The 21,776-nt window shown below is 33.4% G+C and overlaps 4 protein-coding genes across 5 annotated transcripts in view; all 4 read left to right on the top strand.

Annotated features, from left to right (window-relative positions):
• The window catches only part of LOC149526744 (cleavage and polyadenylation specificity factor subunit 3-II-like), a 3,711-nt gene extending 1,011 nt beyond the window's left edge, over positions 1–2,700 (top strand). The window contains exons 5-9 of the mRNA XM_089784728.1: positions 571–634; positions 1,651–1,710; positions 1,803–1,878; positions 1,982–2,047; positions 2,644–2,700. Coding sequence (XP_089640854.1) covers positions 571–634; positions 1,651–1,710; positions 1,803–1,878; positions 1,982–2,047; positions 2,644–2,700 — 323 coding nt within the window. The remainder of the gene's footprint in view (positions 1–570; positions 635–1,650; positions 1,711–1,802; positions 1,879–1,981; positions 2,048–2,643) is intronic.
• Positions 577–9,464, top strand: LOC110423470 (cleavage and polyadenylation specificity factor subunit 3-II). Its single transcript, XM_021437684.2, has 9 exons — positions 577–634; positions 1,982–2,047; positions 3,362–3,431; positions 4,821–4,925; positions 5,982–6,123; positions 6,733–6,829; positions 7,695–8,516; positions 9,242–9,340; positions 9,426–9,464. The coding sequence occupies exons 3-8, from the start codon at positions 3,398–3,400 to the stop codon at positions 9,272–9,274; spliced, it is 1,233 nt and encodes a 410-aa protein (XP_021293359.2). The 5' UTR covers positions 577–634; positions 1,982–2,047; positions 3,362–3,397; the 3' UTR covers positions 9,275–9,340; positions 9,426–9,464.
• LOC110423133 (glutamyl-tRNA (Gln) amidotransferase subunit C) lies at positions 9,246–11,248 on the top strand. Its single transcript, XM_021437275.2, has 3 exons — positions 9,246–9,340; positions 9,426–9,502; positions 10,035–11,248. The coding sequence occupies exons 1-3, from the start codon at positions 9,264–9,266 to the stop codon at positions 10,844–10,846; spliced, it is 966 nt and encodes a 321-aa protein (XP_021292950.2). The 5' UTR covers positions 9,246–9,263; the 3' UTR covers positions 10,847–11,248.
• Positions 11,249–12,101: 853 nt separating this feature from the next.
• On the top strand, positions 12,102–19,608 carry LPXC1 (UDP-3-O-acyl N-acetylglycosamine deacetylase family protein). Of its 2 annotated transcripts, none has more exons than XM_021437259.1 (7): positions 12,102–12,238; positions 12,310–12,618; positions 13,143–13,349; positions 14,642–14,740; positions 16,202–16,266; positions 16,979–17,123; positions 18,973–19,608. In XM_021437259.1, exons 1-7 carry the CDS (start codon positions 12,170–12,172, stop codon positions 19,024–19,026), a joined length of 948 nt encoding a protein of 315 aa, XP_021292934.1. In that variant the 5' UTR covers positions 12,102–12,169; the 3' UTR covers positions 19,027–19,608. The 2 variants fall into 2 exon arrangements, with proteins under 2 accessions (XP_021292934.1, XP_021292935.1); XM_021437260.1 differs by lacking the exon at positions 18,973–19,608 and adding an exon at positions 17,237–18,962.
• Positions 19,609–21,776: the final 2,168 nt, after the last annotated feature.

A 21,776-nucleotide genomic window follows, 5' to 3' on the forward strand; every position in this document is an offset into this window, starting at 1 on the left:
TTTTCTAAAGAAGGGATATGCAAGTAGGTGCATTGGCTATGTGAGGCATCTGCTCGCGCCATGACCAAGCAGGTTTCATGGTTGTGTGAGGCAGGCACCTGCACCATGGCTAGGCAGGTGTCAAGACCGTGAGAGGCAACAATGAAGGGAAGAACATTCCTTGGAATTCTTGACAACATCTTATCTTTTCATTTTCTTCAATTTTGATGGATATTGCTCTAATAAGTTCTTTCTTTTGAGGATTTCTTTCATTTTCTAGGCGACTTTCTGCGCCACGTTTTGTTATTTTGGTTTTCTGAGGGGAGAGGATCTTCCGATTTGTCACGTTAAGGCTTGTTTTAGCTCTCATTGTAATTATGGTGTTTTGAACCTCTGATTTCTTCCCTTATTTTTAATTTCTTCAGTCACTGTTTGTGCTGTTTTCTCCCCCTTAAATTTGACTTACTGTTGCTTTCTCATAGTGTTATGAAACCTTAGCCTTGTATACATATAATTGCATGCCAGATCATTAAAAAAGGTTAGTTTGTGCAAAATTTTGATAAAAGTTTCCTGATAATATTCCAATAACAGGTCTACTTATGCGACAACCATACGAGATTCAAGATATGGCCGAGAGAGGGAGTTCCTTAAAGCTGTATGTTTACACCACTCTCAAAATTTCAGGCATTTTTTCCTCTGCTTTTTGTGTTCCTTTTTTTCTATTTAACTGACTCTGGTTAAATAAAATTTTTTTCTGCACCATGTTAATTACTTTAAACAGGGATATCATTAAGAAAAGTTACAGGAAGCTGCCATTTGTCCATGTGATTTTCACTCTTTGATGTTTGAAACATAATAGAAAGACTTAGCCAAGCATTGAGACTATTAATAATTTTGGCTGGAGGAGTTATGCTATTCATTTGATCATGTGTCTCTCTATAAGCAGTTTCTTATTGTAAGGTTGAGTGATTTCTTTTATTTGCTAGGTGGCTTCAATATTTCTAATGCCTAACTCCTATCATTGTAATTTCTTCGTCTCCCTCATTACTTAATATTCTAATGCCTAAATCTTATCATTGTAATTTCTTCATCTCCCTCATTGCTTAATTGGTTTTCTTATATAAATTTGGTCACATAATTTTACCCAATACTAGAGTTAATGGATTAGAAATCAACTAGATATCTAATCACTTTGTTTATATCCAAAATCTGGTCAGTTAGATGCTAAATTTAATTTTTTTTGGTTATTTTCATTACTATCCTGAGTGTTCAAAACTTTCATGAGTACTCTTCCATGATACCAATATTTAAGGTGGACAAAATGTTTTTCGTTTTTGTTGTATATATGAATCATGTCATGTCGTCATAAGTCATGATCTTAGCTAGAATGGGAAGTGCATCCAAAATTTACAATTTGATTAGTCCTTGGGTCCATTAGGCCTCCTTCAATACACTTGGAAGTTGATAGGAGCAGAGCTTGATGATTAATAAGGAGTGAAATTTAATTTTGCTCTAGGACTTTATGGCTATTTGCTTTTTGAAACCACTATAATTGTAGTATCTATTCCACATGCAGTTGGCTTCTATGTGTTATCTTGCATCATCTTCGGTGTTATTTTGATATTTCCTTATTTCCTTTACATTGTTCCTTTTTTGGGGGAACTGAAGTAGGAAGTTGTGGAGTTGTGAATACCATGGTGTTAGTTGCTTAAGTGCAGAGGATGCAAATAGGTAAGTAAATGTGCTTAGATATATTACTACTTCACTTGAAGAAAGAGCTTAAGCAAAGATCTTGTAAACTGGAGGTTAGATGATTTATTTAGTTGGTCTCTGAAGTACATGATTAAAATTACTTTAGAAACTTTGGTTGTGATGGACTACAGAGAGATAAATGTTGAAGTCTGATTATATCAATTGACCTGCACATGTTTTCTATGGGCATTTTATTTGTTTGTTTGGTTTATTGGCCTTAGTTTAGTACTTCTTCCAACTTTCACTGCAGGTTCATAACTGTGTTGCTGCTGGAGGGAAGGTGCTTATTCCTACTTTTGCTCTAGGAAGAGCTCAGGTATTAATTATATAGTAATATATATTTTTAATTTTGAGTAGTGATGACCTGTTTGACTAATAAAATGATTTAATTAGTACAAAAGTTCAAACTACTAGTATAGATTATTGAGGGTACCTTAGCTATGCTAAATTCAGGACAGAAAGAGGTAGGCGATGAGGTTCTAAAATTTGTTAGACAAACTTTTATGTGAATTTTAGGCTGCCAATTTTATGGCTTCCAATCATAATACAATACTAATATGTCTCCTTATATTCTCCTCCTTGCTACTGAGTTCAATTAAAGTTTGTTTTGGTTTTTTGCCATTTAACCATTCATTTTTATTTTTCTTATACTTTAAGCTGCAAAACTGCATGATATATGCATCTCATTGTAGAATTTTATTGTATGGTCATCATTTCTGATTTTCTGTCCTTCCACACTTTTCATACTTTGGGTGATATAATCATTGTAGTGCAACGCCAAATTCTCCAACCAGTAGCAGTGCCAAATTCCCATAATTATCAAATGACCACTAAGCAGGAGGGAAGCCAATTCAAAGAATTTACTGCATTGAATTGGTTTTCTGTTAACTCTTCTGTTGATTTATTTTGAAGTCGAGCCGTCAACCAATCTGCAAGCTTCTTGTGTGCATTTGTTATGATGTATGGTGATATGTGGCTTGCATCTGCTTAACAGGATGGTAGCCTCCCCTTTATGGTTTCACTTGATTCATTGATCTTTTTTTTTTTTTTCGTATAATTCGAAATGAAAAGTACCATAAATTATGATAGGAAAGGGTTTTGGGGGGTAATTTACACTCTGAACATGTTTAACTAGAGCAATTGACTTCCACTTTTTAATGTCCTAAATCTCTCTTGTTTAAAAACCTTTTCCTGTTCCCCTTTATCTCTTGTCCGATTTCTTTACTATGTTTTTATGGTTTTATGGATAAAATTTAGACCAATGGGTTATCCCTTCCAGATTAAGTCTTTTTCATCATAGTTACATTCTGGTTTCTATTCTTTTTTGCATTTTCTTTTGGAGAAAGGAGGAGGTTGGTATACATTTTTATCTGTTGTAGCATATATATGTACATCTCTACAGAAATATTTTAATTTTCTACATTTTTCCTTCTTTTACTTTTTGTTACTTTAGTTTCATGATCCAAATTTAGTATTTCAAGATTCAAGTTGCTGAAGCTATTGGTATTTTTTTTCCTTCTTTAATGATAGTGCTGTTAACTAGTCATAGATGCCTTCATTTTGAGTGTTCTGGTATTATACAACTTGATTTGAGGAATAATTTCTAGTTCCATTAATGATCATCACGTAGGAACTCTGTATATTATTGGAAGATTATTGGGAGCGCATGAATCTAAAAGTTCCTATTTACTTCTCATCAGGTGTGATTCGTCTTTTATGTTTAACTTTCATATAAGGGGCCTTTTGTTCTTTTTTCTTTTTTTTAAATTGACATATTATATGGCATCAGAATCTTAAATTTGTTCTGTCTATATTATGGTGATTTGTGAATTTTGAAGATTGATTCCTTGTTGGTATCTACGTATCTCATGTTGTATCTTTGGATTGTGGAAATCTTTTCTTCCAAGGTATAATCAAAGTCAGCTACTGGCAAGGGTTGGTTCAGTTGATAAACCTCTTCTCTCTTTTCAACTTTTATAAACTACAGGAACTAATAAAATTGTGTTAGATTGAACACAAACACTTACAAGTATTTGTAAACATATTGGCAAAAATTTTTGTGAACAAGCTATTTTGCCATTTTCCTCTCTGCATTTTTCTTCATTACATCTGAGAAATAAGTTTCTCCATTCTTGTCCTTTCAAGGGCTGAATTTGGTAATATCCATCTTATTTCCTTCTTTTCTTTTGTGAAAAAGCTGACTAACCCTAGATGAGGTTACTTGAGGATGGCAAGACATCAAAATCAAATGACAAATTTAAGCCTTGTTTGTATATTATTTTTACCTTGGCTGGTATCAGTGGTCTGCCAATTTTATAAACATATGATGGGTATCTCCACATTGCAACTTCCTTTTCCTTGCAGATTTAAACTGACCTTTATTAATTGCTTAGAGATACCTTGTTATTGATTTCTCTTCTAGTTAAGAAGGAAACCCGATATCATAAAATGCACATTTTCTACTTGCTTTTCTTTTTGCTCAAACAGTGGTGGTTTGTCATAACAGTCTCTGTCTTCTTGTTTCAACTCTTTTAACCTACTGACAATTTATAAATTACCTTTTCAGTTGACTTTAAAAGATTACATCTCTTAAATTTTGTTCTCACTTCAAGTTGTTCATGTAATTTCCTTATGTTTTATTTCTCTCCTCATCAAACAATTGCGCAGATCACACTTTGAACATTGAATGGTCGCCCTGTCTAATGGTTTGTTTTTAAGAAGTTTTGGAGTAAAATTTTGACTACAGAGGAATTTTCTAAGCTTGTTGATTGTGTGTATGTATCAGGCTGTTATGATCATTGCCGGTTTAACAGATGGGGTAGGGTGACTGGGCTTGTGTTAGTGCATGGCAAGGAATATTATGTCAACTTATTTTGTTTGCTTAAAAATATCTGGTATGCTTGCATGTAGGGATCATTTTTCAACTACAGACATCTTTAACATGTTTTTGCAGAATTTTGGTCCTGTATTCTCAACGGTGGAAATGTACTGATTTCACTGAAGTTCTCAATGTGTTCATTCCTAGCTTTATTTTAAGTTAATTGGTATATAGTGACTTCTGCTGATGAGTTGAATTTATCGTGTTTCAGGTTTGACCATTCAAGCCAATATGTATTATAAAATGCTTATTAACTGGACCAGCCAGAAGATTAAGGAGACATATGCCACGCATAATGCATTTGATTTTAAAAATGGTACTAAGCTTGCAGAAATAATGATTAATGAGTGCCAGCAGTAATTTATTTCCATTTCTAGCCATTTCTAAGTTCTGTATTATTATTATTTACTTTTTTATGGCAGTTTTTGTCTAATTGATGTTGAACAGGGTGGCATTTAGGGACAAACATGGATCTGAGGAAAAAGTGAAGAAATAGAAGTACCATAGGCAGTAATAGAGGAAATTAGGGGAGAAAGAGAAATGAAAGAAACAGGTAGAAAAACCAGAGGGAAACAAGAGCAAGGGAAATCTCGCGGCTCAATATCCCAAAATTTCAGCAATTCATAATCCAAAATGTATCAAAAATTGAATATAGTACTTAGGTTACAGCCTAAACCCTAATATAAAAACAAAGACAAAATGCCTAATAAACCTTTTAAAGTCCTAATGCTTAAGTAATCAAAAAATACCATGTGTATGTATGTATGTATGAATGTAATTACAAAGCTCATAAAGTATAACAAAGTAACAGAAAATAATCTTTTATAGTTTAATCCTTCAAGTAGCTTCTTTGTATCTTGCATTAGTAATTGATCTGTAATATTTGGAATATTATTGAAGACATTTCATCCTATTCTGTTTAGTTTCTGTCGTAACTATTGTATGCAAAGTAAATTGAATTTTTTTGAAACCAATTCTTTACTTCTCTCATTTCATTGTCAAGGAGGAGAAAACAAAAGAAAGAGGTCATTGATGCTGTTAGTTTTTAGGATAATAAAAATCTTAATTGAAGCGATTAGTTTGTTTTCCTTTTAAAATTCTGGAATTGACGAGGCAAAATCAGAGAAGTTGGGGATGTTAAAAGTCTCTTAGTTGGTATTGAAGATAGCATGAAATCAAGGAAAGTAAAAGTTGCTTCAGCTGATTCTTTGGTAACACATTTTTCATCTTTTAATTGTCTGAAGCTTATTTTTTCTCACTGAAGAATGAAGCAGCATAGCAAATTATATGAATATATAAGGGTTAACATTTAGGGGGAAAATATCTCTTCTATAATAATTTTATGCTAGTCTTCTGTGCTTATATGTTGCAGTTCAAAATTTTGACCGTTCTTTGATAAATGCTCCCGGACCTTGTGTTCTCTTTGCAACACCTGGTATGATTAGTGGCGGGTTTTCACTTGAAGTTTTCATGCAATGGGCACCTTCTGAAATAAATCTGATCACATTGCCTGGGTATGAATCTTGGTACATTCATCAAGCATGTATATCTTTAGTTGCTGCTATTACTCATACATCTCTGAGTTGAAACTTAAGAAAAAATTATCTTATGTATATGCCACAGCCACTCTCTTAGAATCGCTGGTTTTTTAGTTACTTTTTGATGCATGGCACTGTACCTAGTAATCTTGCAAAACTTTTAAAATCAAAAGCAACCAATGACTTTGTTAATTGCATTATGTTTCATTAATTGTTTTGCTGGAATTCATAGTACTTGTGGACACGCATGATTTGCTGCAGATTAAAAGCCTAGGATTGTGGCAATTGTGGCAATTGTGGCTTTTTTATAATTTTGATTGCACTCATCTGTATGTTATTACATGTTACTCGAATAAGAATTCCTTTCATCCTTCTTGTCAAGCATAAATAGTGTGAATATCATATTTGACTACTGTAATTCCTTTAACAGGAATAATAATTCAAGAATACTTGCCTTTTTGGTAGTTCATATTGGTCTACCTCCATTTTGAGTGCTTGTGCTGCTCTGTTTTACCTGAGATGTTATGCACAGTAAAATTATGTTATTGTTTGAATTTAATTACTCTCATTTTTCTACCTTTGTAGGTATTGTGTGGCTGGAACAATAGGACATAAGTTAATGTCAGGTAAACCCACCAAAATTGATTTGGACAAGGACACCCAAATTGATGTGCGGTGCCAGGTTGATATTCATCTCCAAAAACTTAAAATTATTTAATTTTCTTTCTTACTTTATGAACTCTTTGTTTCTTCTTTTCTTTTTCCAGCTTATTTGATTTTAAGGATTTGCTGCATTCAACTTCTGAGTTCTGATTCTGAAAATGCTTCTGTTTTTGAAATATAATTGACTTAGCATTATATGATTCAGCCCCTCCATTGATTAAAAAGATATCATTTGTATGTATTTGAACGTTTCCTTTGCGATGCCTTCCATTTTTTCCTTTTGCAACTGTTGTAGTATATATTCACCAATAAATAAGAGCAGCAAATGAGCATAGAGCAAAAGGAATCTTGTCCAAGGCAGCTGAGCTTAAAACTTTTGTGAACTTTTCTTATGAACTAAATTAAGAGAATAATAAGTATACAGATAAAATACTAGTATCAAAGTTTTTTTGGCCTCTGTCAAGGAACCAGTTACTAATTTGATACCTTGTTATCATACAAAGCTGTCCTTACAAACTGTGGTTTTAAGGGAAAGTCATGTTGTATAGCAATATTACAAATTGATTAACAGTAATTCAAAAAATGACTAGTCTTTGAGTTCTTAAATTTACAAATGGTTTGATGACTACTTAGTTTTCTCTTATTCAATAAGACCAAGTGGTGGCACTGATTAGTAATTTTAATATTCTAATTTTGGGGGTACAAAGTTTAATGATGTCCTTTGCATCAAGTTTATGATGGTTGTATCTGATTGTTTATTGGCAGATAACATATTGGTTTAACTTACAATTAAAGTTTGGCTTATATTAAATGACAAACTACTATGCATTTGCATCAAATAAATTCTGCTTTATAATTTCCTTGAACATATATTTGTATTGCAGATTCATCAGCTATCTTTCAGTCCTCATACAGATGCCAAAGGAATTATGGATCTTGTCAAATTTCTCTCACCTAAGCATGCTATACTTGTACATGGTGAGAAGCCTAAAATGGCTACTCTTAAAGAAAGAATTCAGTCAGAACTTGGAATCCAGTGTTATTGTCCTGCAAACAATGACACAGTGACCATTCCTACAACCCACTATGTGAAAGCAGATGCTTCAGACGCATTCATCGAAAGTTGCTTGAATCCAAACTTCAAGTTCTCAAAGAGTAGTTCAGTGGATAAATCTTATTCTGGTTCAAATGACTCAAAGGCCATTCCAAGACTGCAGGTAAGTGATGAAAGAGTTGCTGAAGGTATCTTAGTAGTGGAAAAAGGCAAAAAGGCAAAGGTTATACACCAGGATGAGCTTCTGCACATGTTGGGAGAAAACAAGCATGAGGTTCAGTTTGCTTATTGTTTCCCAATGCGTACTGAAAGGTTAGAGAAGACCAGAAGCGAGGACCTCCCATCTGCTGATGATTTGCTCTGTAGTCTTGACAAATGCACTTTGATCAGTGTATTATCAACAAAACTATCCAATGAACTCTCTGATTGGAACTTCCAAGATTTGGGTGAACAGCTTCAAGTAGAATCATTCTGTTTGTCCATTTGTTTGAAAGACAATTGCCCTCATAGAATATCTGATAGTCTTCAGAATGATTCTGAAGTAGTGTTCTTTTGTTGCTCTTGGTCAGTGGCAGATGAAAAGCTTGCATGGAAAATCATTTCAATCATGAAAAATTCTACTTTACCACTTGAAGGTCTTCTACCGATGCAGGTATAGTTGCCAGTACTTATGGAGTCCAAGCTTTCTTCTTGGAAATTCCTTTTCAGTTCTGACTTGTATACCTAAGGGATGTAGTATGTATAAGGGTATGAACAGAGTTTTATGAAGTTCAAAATTTTGATCATGGAAGGTTATATATATATATAGATATATATTTTATAATTGGAGGGGAATTCGAATCTTACTTTTTTAGCAGAGAAATAATACACCAATCAATGAGCTAAATGCTAAAGTGCTCATGGAAGGTTATATTTGACTAGATATGTTTTTCCATTTTTAGTCTAAAGAGCTCTTGTACATCTTAAATTATCTGTTTTGCGTTTTTTATTCAAATTGATTAAATTAATTGAATCGAACTATATTCTATTTATATGATTCGGTTTGTTAATTATTAGTTATTGCTCCATTTATACAGTATTTTAGGTTGATCTTCAATATCAATCTTTAAATTGAATCGATCGGGCAATCAATCGTAATATTATGTATTTATTATTTCTAATTTTGATTTAATTTTTGGGCCATTGAGCCACTAAAATAAAATATTAGAGTCCATTATTGAAGAAAAGGTATTAGAATCTAAAAGTGAAAAATACATGTAATTATTATTAAATTAAATTTTTAGACAATAATAATAATAATAATAAGGGGTTGGCCCATGCTTTATTGATTAAACAAACCCGGTTCATTGGCTTGTTTTGTTTTATATTTTGGTTTAGCTTTGCCGCCACAGCGCAAACGATGGCCCGTAGGCTCTGTTCCCGCCTCTTTTCCTTCACAACTACAAAGCTTTGTTCGCTGCCACCCTCCTTTTCAAGGTCAAAACTCACAACTCTTTCCATATTTAATTTTCTCTTGAAAATATGGTAAAAAGAAGAAGAAAAAAACCCTTTCTACTTGCAGGTCAGAATCTGCTTTTAATTCAGTGCTAAGCGGTCCAACAAGTCATAGAATCGGTGGGTTTTACCCAAAATTTCAAGGTAAGATTCCAGTTTATCATTTCAGATTTTTCTCTTATTAACTTAAACTAGTTATATATTTATATTCGCGTAAAATGTCATTTTCTGCTACCGATTTGATGAATTTTATCGCTTGAATGTATGTGAAGAAGCCATTAGTTACTTGTTTAGCATGTGACTGGAGGCTGGTGAAATGTGGTCAATGTATTCGTGGAAAGTACTGACACAAAGAAGCTAATTGAGTATTGTTCATAGTGGGTTTTTCTTGTGAGATTGAAATATGGTAGTTTCGAATTGCATGTTTTTCACTTTAGTTTTCTTTTTTTTTTTTGGGATATTTCTTTTGAAGAATCATGACCCTTAATGCTACATTTGGCATTGGCAATCTTCACTTGTGAGTTAGGAATATGCTAGTTTTTGGTCTTGGTAAACTAGCAAGTATAAAGCTTCAGAGTAGATTAATTAGTTTAATGACATTGTATTTCATGATTGGGGCATTGGTTTCGTTGATGTCGTATCTCAACCTTAGTATGTATTGTTGAATGTTTGCTAGTGTTGCGATCATATGCTCGTGGAGGGCGTAAACATTATGATCTCTTTGGGAGCAAAACGGCAGGTGATAAAGATTTCAGGAAGGCCTGGCAGAAAGAAATGGATGAAGATGAGACCTTCTGGACTGGTAGTGAAGATGAAAGTGATCCTGAAAATGATGAAACTGATTCCAAAAATGGTCAAAGTCGCCTGGAGAGAGAGATACGGAAAGTGCGACAGCAGGCAAAGGAGCATTCAGAGCTAATTGATGCTGATGACAGTGATGAGTTGAGAAGCGTATGGTCCGGAAGTGATGAGGAAAAGACTTTGTGGACAGGTAGTGAATGTGATGATGATGATGATATTCCTACAGAAGCTTACCGTAATGAAACTAGTGATAAGTATATAGATAAACTTTTTGAGTTTGAGGAAAAACCTAAGTACCGGACCATCTCGGAACTTTTGAAATCTGAAAAGGAACCCGAGGAGTTGTCCCCAGGAAAAAAAGCAAGGAAACTTGCAGTGGAAAACGCCTTGAAGAAACTGAAGAAAGGGCCGGATGGACGTTATACTAATGTTTGGGAAGTCATGAGTGACATAGACATTTTAATAGGAGCATTTGAAAATATTGTTTCTGGGCCGGAGTATGAGGAGCTTCGACAAGGGGGACCTAAGAAATTGGATATGCAGTTTTTTAAGGATATTCAAGCACACATGAGGGATCCGAACTATAAGTTCTCACCTGAATTGAAGTTGAAACCAAAGAGCAAGCTGGTTCCCAAAAAGAAATGGCAGAAGGCACAGTCTAGACGTAGGAAAGCACAGAAGCGATAAGCAATATTTTCTGCTCCTCTTTGACATGAACTAGCTTACCTGTATATTATTTGAATCTTCTGGAATTGTGCTATGAATGTCCTCAGTTCTCTATATAAGATCTTGCTCCATTTAGAAAATTCTCAGAGCAATATTGATTAGAAATACAAAAACTATTTCTTTATTTGCTTTTCAATGATTTTCCTTACTCTTAACACTTGCTGCCTTTTCTGTATTGAAATCCCACTTTGCTTCTCAGATGGTTGGTTCTGTGGGATTTGTATTTGCTAATTCTATTACTTACATTCTCTTCATTTATGCCATGGCTGAACATTTTTATTTTGTTTTGTTAAGGTTGATAGTTAAATGTAATTTGATAGGAGAGGAAAGAAATGTGTACAAAGGAAAAGCTACTTTTTGTTATTTGCTAGCAAGAAAATAAGAAGAAAAATGGTGGTATTTTGCTATTTTTTGCATAAACATAAAATCCAATCAATGCACCAGATAGAAATTAAAATAAAATCCAACCATTGCATAAATGAGAGCAAAATGAAAGGGAAAAAAAAAATTCCTCCGATTAAATTGACTTGGGATTTACCATTATTTCCATACCTGATAGAATTAATTTATTTTGTTACATATTTAATAATATGAATAAATTATTTGAAATTTAACCTGTGAGTTGGATGATAATAGATTAACTGGAGGTTTTTTTTAAGAAATTATTAGGATTATTTTTTTCTACTTAATACTTAAAAAATTTTCTGAACAATTTAAAAAAAATTCAAATAATGTTAATTCTTTAATTGTATTTAATCAAATATTTAAACTTTTATTTTAAATTAAATAAATTTTTGTAACCAATTGTTGATTAACTAGATGTTTTTAGTCAAAATATTATCTTTTATTTTATGTTATGTAAGTTCATATGATATATTGATATGTCATATAAATAATGGCATAGTATTTGATGTGATATGATAATATAATTACGTGATATATTTATTATGTGAATAAAAAAAATATTTTGATATAAAATGATAAATATTTTTTTAATTAATGTGATAATTAATCAATACTTAATTATAAAAGTATATTTAGTTTAAAATACAAATTGGAAGTATCGATTGATGGTAACAAAAAGATAAAAATTTATTTAAAATTTGTTAATAATTAAGAACATTTTTAAACGATCATGTTTTTTTAATTATTTTTAATTGCTTACAAGCAGTCTAATTAGAAAACAAACACGACGTTTGCTTGCTCAAACTGCGACGTAAATAAAACCCAAAAAACGGTCTCTTTGGTTAGTTGTAAGAAACCTCGTACCAGTTCCGCCGCGGAATGGGAAGTAACGGTCTCTCCGCCGCCTTTAACTCACTCAAGTCCTCCAATCTCATCTCATGGAGATCGGTATTTTCTCTTTCTCTCTCTCAACATCCCTCATCTAATCTTCCATTTTGTAAATTCTACTCTGATCACAGACCGGTACGCTTCAACAAACCCTGGCGGGATGCATAGAGCTGACGGGAAAAACACTTCACTCGGGGAAGGTTTCGATGGTCAAGATATGGCCGGGATTCGCCGGGGAAGGAAGGTACTTTGAGTTTCAATCGAAATTAATTCCTGCATGCATTGATTTTGCTCAAGAATCGCCGCTGTGCGCCACGCTTTGCAAAGACGGATACAAGATTCGGACCGTCGAGCATTTGCTTTCTGCGTTGGAAGCTAAAGGCATTGATAATTGTAGAATTCAGATTCAAAGTTTCGGTTCTGAGGATCCTGAGGTCGAGGTTGGGACCATAAGCTTTGTTTGGTTATCTAAGTTGATTTAATATGCTTCAACGTGTGCAATAAATTTGAAGCTTATATGATTCATTTCTTATTTGATTGTTACTTTAATTAGTTCTTTCCTTTTTCTTTTTGAAAAATAAGAAGTCAACTTTGCCTATATTGAAAACATTGGCAGTTTTTTAGAGAATAAAAGGCATGATTTTCCTTTTATACGGAACAAATATTTCAAAATCGATGTTGCATTTTACTTAATGGTTCTTTTTCTTTGTAAAAGTTCTCAACCTGCAAATAGCCCAAAGCAACAACAGAATCTATGAAGGCCATATCGTAAACACTAAGTCTTTTCTGCAACTATGCATGCCGGCCTAAGGAACATGTTGAATGAATTTGTATAGAGAACTGTTTAGTGGAACATAAAATGTGGTGGTTAAATGTACAAACACGATAATGATACTCATGGGTCTTTTCTAATACAATTATTTAGGAGCTGATGACATGGGAATGTTAACTAACATTAACACAGGTTCCTATTTTTGATGGGTCAGCAAGTGCATGGGTAGAGGCAATAGATCAAGTTGGCAGAAAGGAGGCCTTGGATAGGTGTGGCAACAATGCTGAGAAACTGGCACCATATTTGAATGAACCATTGCATGTTTCAAGGAATGATTCTTTTATGGTTGCATTCCCTTCTCCAAAGGTTCGCATAAGTTATGGAATTGACTTTCCGAAGGTACGATCTGTTCTCAGTTCTGATTGTTCTTCACATTGAATTCAAAATGGGAATTTTCTTGTTTTTCTCTTTTGTGGAAAAATAAAACTGTATCATCTTTTCTTCTGTCCCACGTAGTGATCTTTAATTTGTCCTTTTCCCACTTTTTTTTCTCCTTACTGTCTAAGATATGTGCATCACTACTTTCATGCTTGCTCCTTTCGTTTATTGAAATGCGTAGATCTGCTGTTGCATTGGATTGATCTAAAATTTCTATCATAGGGAGTATTTCAAGTTCAATAAATTGCTATCTCTAATGTCCTTAGAATGAATCAAGCATAAATGTCAAGACAATTTAAATAACTGAACTAGTAATTGCTTGCTACTGTTAAAAGAAAATTAGTATTGCTTTCATGCATATATATCCTGGCTCAGATGTGGGACTAGAGACCAACTAGATGGTGAAAAGAAATACGAATATTCATCACTCAACAGACCAAATGCTGTTAATGGGAATCCTCAAAGTGCTGCCACCCTCCCTCAGAACAAAGAAGAAGGGTTGGGGGCCATTTCTAGGCACATGACCTTCTCACAGCTTTCCCCATGATGTGGGATTGTAGTATTAAGGATAGTAATATTCTTGATAGTGGAAGGAGCTTTGCACATAGTTTGACCCCTCTATTTTCTCTCATTAGAACGGCTTACAGATGTCTTTCAAAGTTACATGCCTCATAGTATTAGATTTTTGAATATCTTATGTTTAACATGTATAAGAATGTGAAATATAGTATGCATAATAATATAGTACTATGGAAGTTTTTAAAGCATAATAAAAACTTAAAAGCAAGTTTTAGACAATTTTACAATGATTTTGTTCACCAGTCTAAGCTAGTCGCACCTGCCTTTTTTTGAACTTGGCTTGTTTATTGATTGCGCTTAAAGTAAATGAACCTATAAATCTCATTCAAAAGTCATCCATCGAGCTTAAACACTAAACATAAGTGAGGTCTAATGGAGCTTGTTAATGAGCTGTTCAATGAGCACACTGGTTCATTTACTGCCCTACATAGGTTACCTCAATTCAATTGTTTTACCTTGACACTCTGTTTGTGTTTACATCTCCATTTTAGTTGTCTATTGCTTTTTTTTATGGTTTGGCAGCTTGATGTTTACAACCAAAGATGAAGAAGATTGTTGGTCGTTAATTCTTACACACAATTTATCTGGAATGCTTTTGATTTATGTGGAAAAATACGATTTACATATCATATGTTATTGGCTTATGTTCAATACCTTTTTTAAAATGTTTGCAGGTGCCTGCAATTGGATGCCAATGGTTTTCTTCAGCTGCTTTTGGTGACTCCTACAAAAAGCATATAGCTTCTTCAAGAACTTTCTGTATCTATGAGGAGGTTAATTCAACTTTTTCCAATCTGAATCCATTTTTTCATTTCCTGCCTTTTTTTTATGGTTATATAATCTATGGAGACATGAATGTTTATCAACCTTGCCATTGCAAGAGAAAAATGAATTTAGTCTCTTCTTGCACTAAATTTGAAAGGTGCTAGTTCATGTACATCATAGCTGATGTATGTTAAGGAGTGATTTGAAGCTACTTAGTGAAATTTCCTTTTATCATTGACAAATTTCTTTCACACATCCAGGGATAAAATTTGACAATCTCTCTGTTGTTGCTAAGTTGATTCATTTGAAAAATCAGAGCAATATATAAACCTCAGTTGGACTTTTCTATGTATGAATATTATTTTATCCTTTTCAGTTGTCCATAAAGAATCGATGGCATCTTCAACCATGAATTTTTCTTTTCAGATTCTTTTCAATTGAAACACCATGAAGTCATCGTGCAGAAAAAGTAGAAAATAGATGCAATTCATCTGGAATGTTACTGTGGCAACATGTTAGTAGTCATTACCATCTTTTTTTTTGTTTTATCTTCTTGAACAACTATGCCCCCCATCAGATAAGCTAAAGCTAATAGCAGAATGATGCTATTTTGCTGCACTTGGTGCTTGTTTCCCATGCATTTTCCTATCTCCACATGCTACTTTTCATTATCCCATGCAAATCAGAGCCTTTATGAACTTTTATATCTCCAATGATTAATATTACTCCCAGTACATTCCGTTTGAAAACATTTTTAAGTAATGAACTAAGATTGCTATATTGCTCTGCTCAACTTGATTGTGCCTTGGAGTACTTGATTCACACCTTATTCCTATCTAGTTTAATATCCTTTTATCAGCACCTTGAATTATCATTTTTCTTGGGAAAAGAAAAGGGAAAAAGAGTGGAAGAGCTATTACATGTAAAGAATGTTATCAACAATGACTTTATAAAGTATTATGCATATTTCAAAGAGCAGAGGGTAAATTATAACATCAATAACTTGCTGCTATATCTTATAAAAATTAATCTGGGTAGCAGCATTTGCTGTCTGAAATGAGAATTTTTTTATCCAAAACTGTCCTGAGAGTAAAAGCATTGAAGTTGGAGATATGTGGGAAAATTAACAAAGAATGTTGTAGTACTGGTTTAGGAGAGCTAGATAGTGGGTTTTGACTTTGAGAAACAGAGAAACTGACATCAATTTTTGGATAACTAAAAGTATGCAAAGAGGACAAATTTTTTAAGGGGACAGAGGGAGTGTCACATCAATGTCTTGCTGCTCTTTTGACTGAACTGAAAGAAAATTATCTATATTTTTATTTGGTTACAGTTTGCTGTATCATGTCAGGGAAGTTGATTTCTCAGCTAGCGATATTTCTTTCCCTCATATGTCTTTTCACAAAAAATTTAAGTAGTTCATTGTTGTTCTATGTTGCTAAAGGTAAATCTATGTGAAATCGTTTCAGGTGGAGCATATGTGCAGTGCAGGACTCATTAAAGGGGGCTCACTAGACAATGCAATCGTGTGTAGGTAAGATGCTAATGCTAAGTTTAATTCAGATTAGCTGATCACGTGATCCCTGTATGTGGTGTCATATACGCACACACACAACCCCACATGGCAAAACCAATTTTATACTCCATTTAGAGCAAACACGTTTGCTTCCTGAACAATCTATGATAAATGTGGGATATGTTGTAATTTTTTCTCTTGAATCTTCAAGTACAATCTATATTAAAACAATTAATTCTGCAAGTTGGGAAACTTTTATATTGAGCTTTCTGTTTTGTAAAAGTTACAACTTGTAATTGTGAAACATTGGTGAAGTTGAGCAAATAGTTTCGTGAGTGACTAAGTAATTATGTTATTAATACATAAATAAACAAGATGGAACACAACATTGCTGTTACCTGGTTCTAGGTTGGGTACAATCTGATGTAGGGCAAGCAACATAGATGGCATTTGGTTTTTGTTTTCTGTACATGAATCATTGATCCATGCTGAAGCAAACCTTGATTCTGTTTTACATGAGTAACAAATGGTTGCTTGACAAACATTGAGCTGCGTTAGATATCTTATGAGGTTCATATTTGAACATAAAAAAATCATGTAAAATTGTTCAAACCTCAACAACATTCTTGTTTCTTGACATGAGTTGCATGCTGTGGAATATTAGAAACCAAGAATTAGTTGATTTTCTTTCTGTGTGCATGAAATACTTAGTACTCTTTTTCTTCTGCAGTGCCAGTAAAGGATGGTTGAACCCACCTCTTCGTTTCCATGATGAACCTTGTCGCCATAAGGTCTTGGATCTTATAGGTGACCTTTCCCTTTTTGCATTGCCTGGTAGTCAAGGATTTCCCGTGGCACACGTAGTGGCTTTCAAGGTATTTGTTTCTTCTCACTTTTTTTTATCATCCTGGCATATGTGATCTGTTTATTACTGATAATTATTTCTCTGTGTAAAAAGTGGTTAAAGATAATCTATGCCTTGTGCCAGGGAAATCTGTGATCTGTGGATATGGACTTGAGTTTTATGCCATGGGTTTTGATGTTGGAATCTGGTGCACCAAATTTATTGTTGTGTGTTTCCTGGAAGGTTTAAGGATGTGCATGCTTGCATTTTTGCTTCTATCTTGTACCTTCATTTGAAGATTTCCATATGTTCTGATTAGAGAAGAAAAATGCAGAAAATTCTTTGGCCAATTTCATTTTTTTTGTTTATATAATTTGGAATTTAACATATGGTCTAGTTTTTACTAATGAGTCAGTGCAGGCTATAAGTTCTAAGCAAGTTTTTGTTTCTTTTTTTTTTTTTTTTTCCATTTGTTTGCTCTTTACGCTCATTGTACCTAGGTATGCAGCAAGGACAGCATTGACCTCTCATGATCATGTACCTAGTTATAATTCATTCTGTACTTCTGTTTCATACTCTATGAGCTAAACTTTTAGTTTCACAGGAAAGTGGATATGAGACCCAGAACTGATTTTAAAGTCTCTTCCTTTTAATTATATGAAGAAAATAATGAAAACTGACCTGACATTTTGTTTCTCTTTCCATTCCAACAATGGTGTATGTGTTTATTAAAGAAACAAAAGACATGGTGAAGATATGTATTCCTGAACTTCAGAACTTCCAAGTCATAATTCCAATAATGCTTGATTTCATTATTCCTTTATCCTAGTTAGTCCATTCCAGTTGTATAAGTCTACATCCTCTATTGGCCCTCATCTCTCTGTTTAAATGCAAAAGCAAGGTTCATGTTGCCACCCTCTCCACCTGCACCTGCTCTCACCTCAAGTCACCACCATGCTTTATCATATTGGTGAAGTGTGTTCCTTTACTTCCTCATCTTTCACATCACTTGATTGGTACATCAAAGAATCTGTGTCACGGTGGCACTTGAGTGTTGATTTGGTAGATCATGAAAATTACTTCCATGCTTGATCATAGTAGGCTTTTTCTCTTCCTTCCATTTTAGTTGAATGAACATTGACCATAATCTAGTATACATGTGAAGCACTTAGTTTGGGTTTAAGGAGGAAGAGTGGCGGTGGTAATTTTTCTGTGAAATATTGGCAGCAATAATTTTGGCCTCAAGGCATGCCAACTGCAGACCTTCTCTTCTTTGACATCTGATTAGCTGAGGCAGTGTGGATGGTGCTTTTATCCTTGAAAATTTTCCTCTATTTTTCATAACAAGCAGCTGCACTGAGATTGGGATATGTTTTCATCTGTATAGCTGTAGACTGCTAGCAGGGAAATGAGATAGCAGTCATGAATTGATTTTGGCATTCTCTTGTTACAACTGGAAACATGTGGCTTGAAGTCTGAACTAACTGCAGAGTTATGTAGAGATAGATTCAGCGAATTGCACATTTTCTGATACTCTTTTGCTTTGTTGCTTGTGATTGATTTCTTAGACATTATTCATATTTCTTTCCATCTAATATCTTGGAAGGTTTTGACCAAAAATAAATCCTACTCAAAATGTTTGGTAGTCAGTGGAATCTTCATTTATTCATGGTGCAACATTTCTGTTTTAAAGTGATAGTTTATAATCATCCCGAGTTTACACTGGTGCTAGTGTGTTAGCCTCATTACTTTGCTGGTAGTTAGTATAATATATTTGTACCTTGGATGTGATGGTTTTGGTATCATCAGCACTAAAATTTTCCTTTTTGTCAGTAAATTTAAACCATTCAATTGACTTTGCAACTTTGAACATGATACAGGGTGGCCATTCACTGCATGCTGATTTTGTACGCCGACTATCTGGAATCATATAAGCAGCATATGTTGTACCTCTTCAGAATTTCTCTAGTTGAATGGTCAAAGGTTTACCTATTAGTATGGCTAGTTCAAAACAATGTTAGAGGTCTACCACTTTGTTTTGCATAGTGTTGATGCTTTGCCTCTAAGTACGAGATTAGGGATGTCCAAGGGATGGGAAAATTTTGACTGAAGTTAATTGAGGATGGTTTCTGTTAGTAGAAGAAAAAGGTTCAGTTTCAAGGCTGACTAAAATTCTTGATGAGTATTTGCTTCGTTGCTCGGACTTGTCTGCTTCAATTTCTGCTAGCAACATTCTTCCTAGATACGCTGTTCAAACATACTAGAAAGCATGTGTAAATTACTTGTCCGATACGGGTAAACTGTTGGAGGAAATTTCCAGATGGAAACTCGGTGAGTGAAAAACAGAACACAGAAAACCTTCGTTTTCCCATCATTTATTGTTGTACGTCAACTTGACGTTGCAGCTTCATTTCTTTTTCCAATGTAAATCGAGTGAACTATTTGAAGATTTGAATAAGTTTTTATATTTTATTTAAACAATCATTTTTACTAAATTTTATAACTAAGTTTTTCTTCTTAAATATGCTTTCATTAAATTTTATGTATGAATTAATTAAGTTTTACATATTCTTGATCTTTACCTTATTTATTTTAAATTTTAGAATTTAATTTTTTTTAATGAAGAGTTTCACCTCCAATTCAGCCACTGGAAAAGCAAAGAGCCAAGGACACGTGTGTTATTCTGTGAGTGACTGACGGTCAAACGCCACATGTCATGTCCTTTGAATCCCCTGCTGTAGACGCGTCAATACCTAACTATTTATTATCTTTATTACTTTTTAACATATATCGATTATTGTGTTTGGCAAAATAAATATAATAATAACAATAACAATAAGACATATAAATGAACATATTTTTAATAAATAATTAATTTACATGTCGGCTAACACGTGTGAGGACAATTTCCTTATAATGTAAAAGAATAAACCATCAAGTTATTTTTAAATTTGTAAGGGTTAAAATAATTTGTTTCTTATTTTAAGAACTAGTTTCCTCAAAATTTAATTCAAAAAGTTAATAAATTAAATTCTAAAATAAACAATTCGACGATGGTTAAATTTTAAAATGAACATTTAACCATTTTTGCATGCATTTTAACATTATGGTGTAATTATTCATAGATCAAGAAATATTCATTTGAAAAAGGACAGTATAAAGTGGTGGAGATAACAATAAGTTTATTAATAATAGATTTGAATGATTAAGAGCAATAAGAGTAATATGAGGTTCAAGAAAAAGTGAATTACTTAGCAAAAGATGAAGTGAGTGAGGGCAATGATGAACTGATGATTGACATTATTAAAGAGTTACCATAAGATTTAGTCATAAAATAAATGAAGACTTTTACAAGAAGAAATAGCAAAAAGTAAATTTCCTCAAGTATCAAGTGGAAGCCAATTAAATGCAAAGAAGCTAACTATAGGTATGGGTGTTCTTCATGTTTCATACTCTTAATTCTTCCCATATCTTTAATTAGTTGGTTTAGTTTATTAGTAGCAATGAACTTTTATGTTATTAAACATGATAAATCTTAATATATTAAAAAATGTGATGTAAATATAACCATCACAACCAAAATTAAATTTTCAAAATTTATTCCTGATAAATACAAAATAAAATTAATTTTTATGACTAATTATCTTTTTTCAATATATCACTCATAATTTTAAGTTATATGATATTAACACAATATATTGTTATGTTATAGTAAATAATAATATGATATATTAATAAATACTTATGTGATTTTTTTATTTTTTATGTTAATATTATATGAATATAAAATAATAAATAATATTTTAATTAATGATTATTGATTTATCAAAATATAAGAATTTAATTAAATATCATAAATTGATTAATAATTTATTTAAAATTTGTAAAATATTATGTCATAGAAATAGATTGAGAGTATTTTATAAAGTCATATCGAATGATTTTTACCATTAATTAAAGAATCGAATGAAAGTAATTAACTTTAATTTTTTCGTCATATTTAAAAAAATTAAATAAAAAAGAGGAACAAAACAAAAAAGACAACAAGATGTAGCAGATGGGGAACACCACAGAGAGGCTGCGCCGTTGCGATGCGGTGCCGACCCGGTAAAAGGGCCAAAGGAAAAAGAAAGCGCGAAAGGGCAAAAAAGAGAAAAGGGAGAGCAAAAACAACAGAAATATCCTTTTATTTCTAACTCAACAAAAACAGAAGCCTTTTTGCCATCTAACAGTCAGCTCTGCTCTTAAACCAAACCAACAACAGCACTTTGATCCAAACATTCCCTTCTTTCCCTTTCCTTTCTATAATTGCTATGACTTTCCCTTCAACAAGCTTTATCTCACCTCCCTTTCGTCTCCTCTCTTTCTTTCGTTTTTAAACCAAGGAATAGAGTTTTGTTTTTGGGGCTAATAATAGTTCAATTATGCCCATTTTCTCATTCTAAACCCCCCAGAAAATTAGAAAAGAAAAACCCGGAATCAAATTCCCACATGTCTTCCACATCTTTATCCGAGTCTACTACGGTGGCGTCTGATCCCCAGGCGCCGCTCCTGCGCCCGCGCCAGCCTGATGCCTCGGCAGCTCGCCCTGCCTCGCTGGCGCTTCTATTGGGGCGGGCCACGGGGCGGCGTGGCGCTTCCATGCTGGTGAGGGAGACGGCGGCACGTGAGTTAGAGGAGCGAC

This window comes from Theobroma umbraticum, unplaced genomic scaffold (genome assembly GCF_002168275.2).
Source record: "Theobroma umbraticum cultivar Fairchild unplaced genomic scaffold, ASM216827v3 scaffold_20.0, whole genome shotgun sequence".
Taxonomy (NCBI): Eukaryota; Viridiplantae; Streptophyta; class Magnoliopsida; order Malvales; family Malvaceae; genus Theobroma; species Theobroma umbraticum.

Coding starts and splice junctions, on each gene's coding strand:
- LOC110423470 (XM_021437684.2), top strand. CDS start 3,398: ATGAATCTAAAAGTTCCTATTTACTTCTCATCAG. Junction 6,124..6,732: donor AATCTGATCACATTGCCTGG/GTATGAATCTTG, acceptor CTACCTTTGTAG/GTATTGTGTGGCTGGAACAA. Junction 6,830..7,694: donor AAATTGATGTGCGGTGCCAG/GTTGATATTCAT, acceptor TTTGTATTGCAG/ATTCATCAGCTATCTTTCAG.
- LOC110423133 (XM_021437275.2), top strand. CDS start 9,264: ATGGCCCGTAGGCTCTGTTCCCGCCTCTTTTCCTTCACAACTACAAAG. Junction 9,341..9,425: donor CTGCCACCCTCCTTTTCAAG/GTCAAAACTCAC, acceptor TTCTACTTGCAG/GTCAGAATCTGCTTTTAATT. Junction 9,503..10,034: donor GTTTTACCCAAAATTTCAAG/GTAAGATTCCAG, acceptor AATGTTTGCTAG/TGTTGCGATCATATGCTCGT.
- LPXC1 (XM_021437259.1), top strand. CDS start 12,170: ATGGGAAGTAACGGTCTCTCCGCCGCCTTTAACTCACTCAAGTCCTCC. Junction 12,619..13,142: donor CTGAGGATCCTGAGGTCGAG/GTTGGGACCATA, acceptor ACATTAACACAG/GTTCCTATTTTTGATGGGTC. Junction 17,124..18,972: donor CACACGTAGTGGCTTTCAAG/GTATTTGTTTCT, acceptor AACATGATACAG/GGTGGCCATTCACTGCATGC.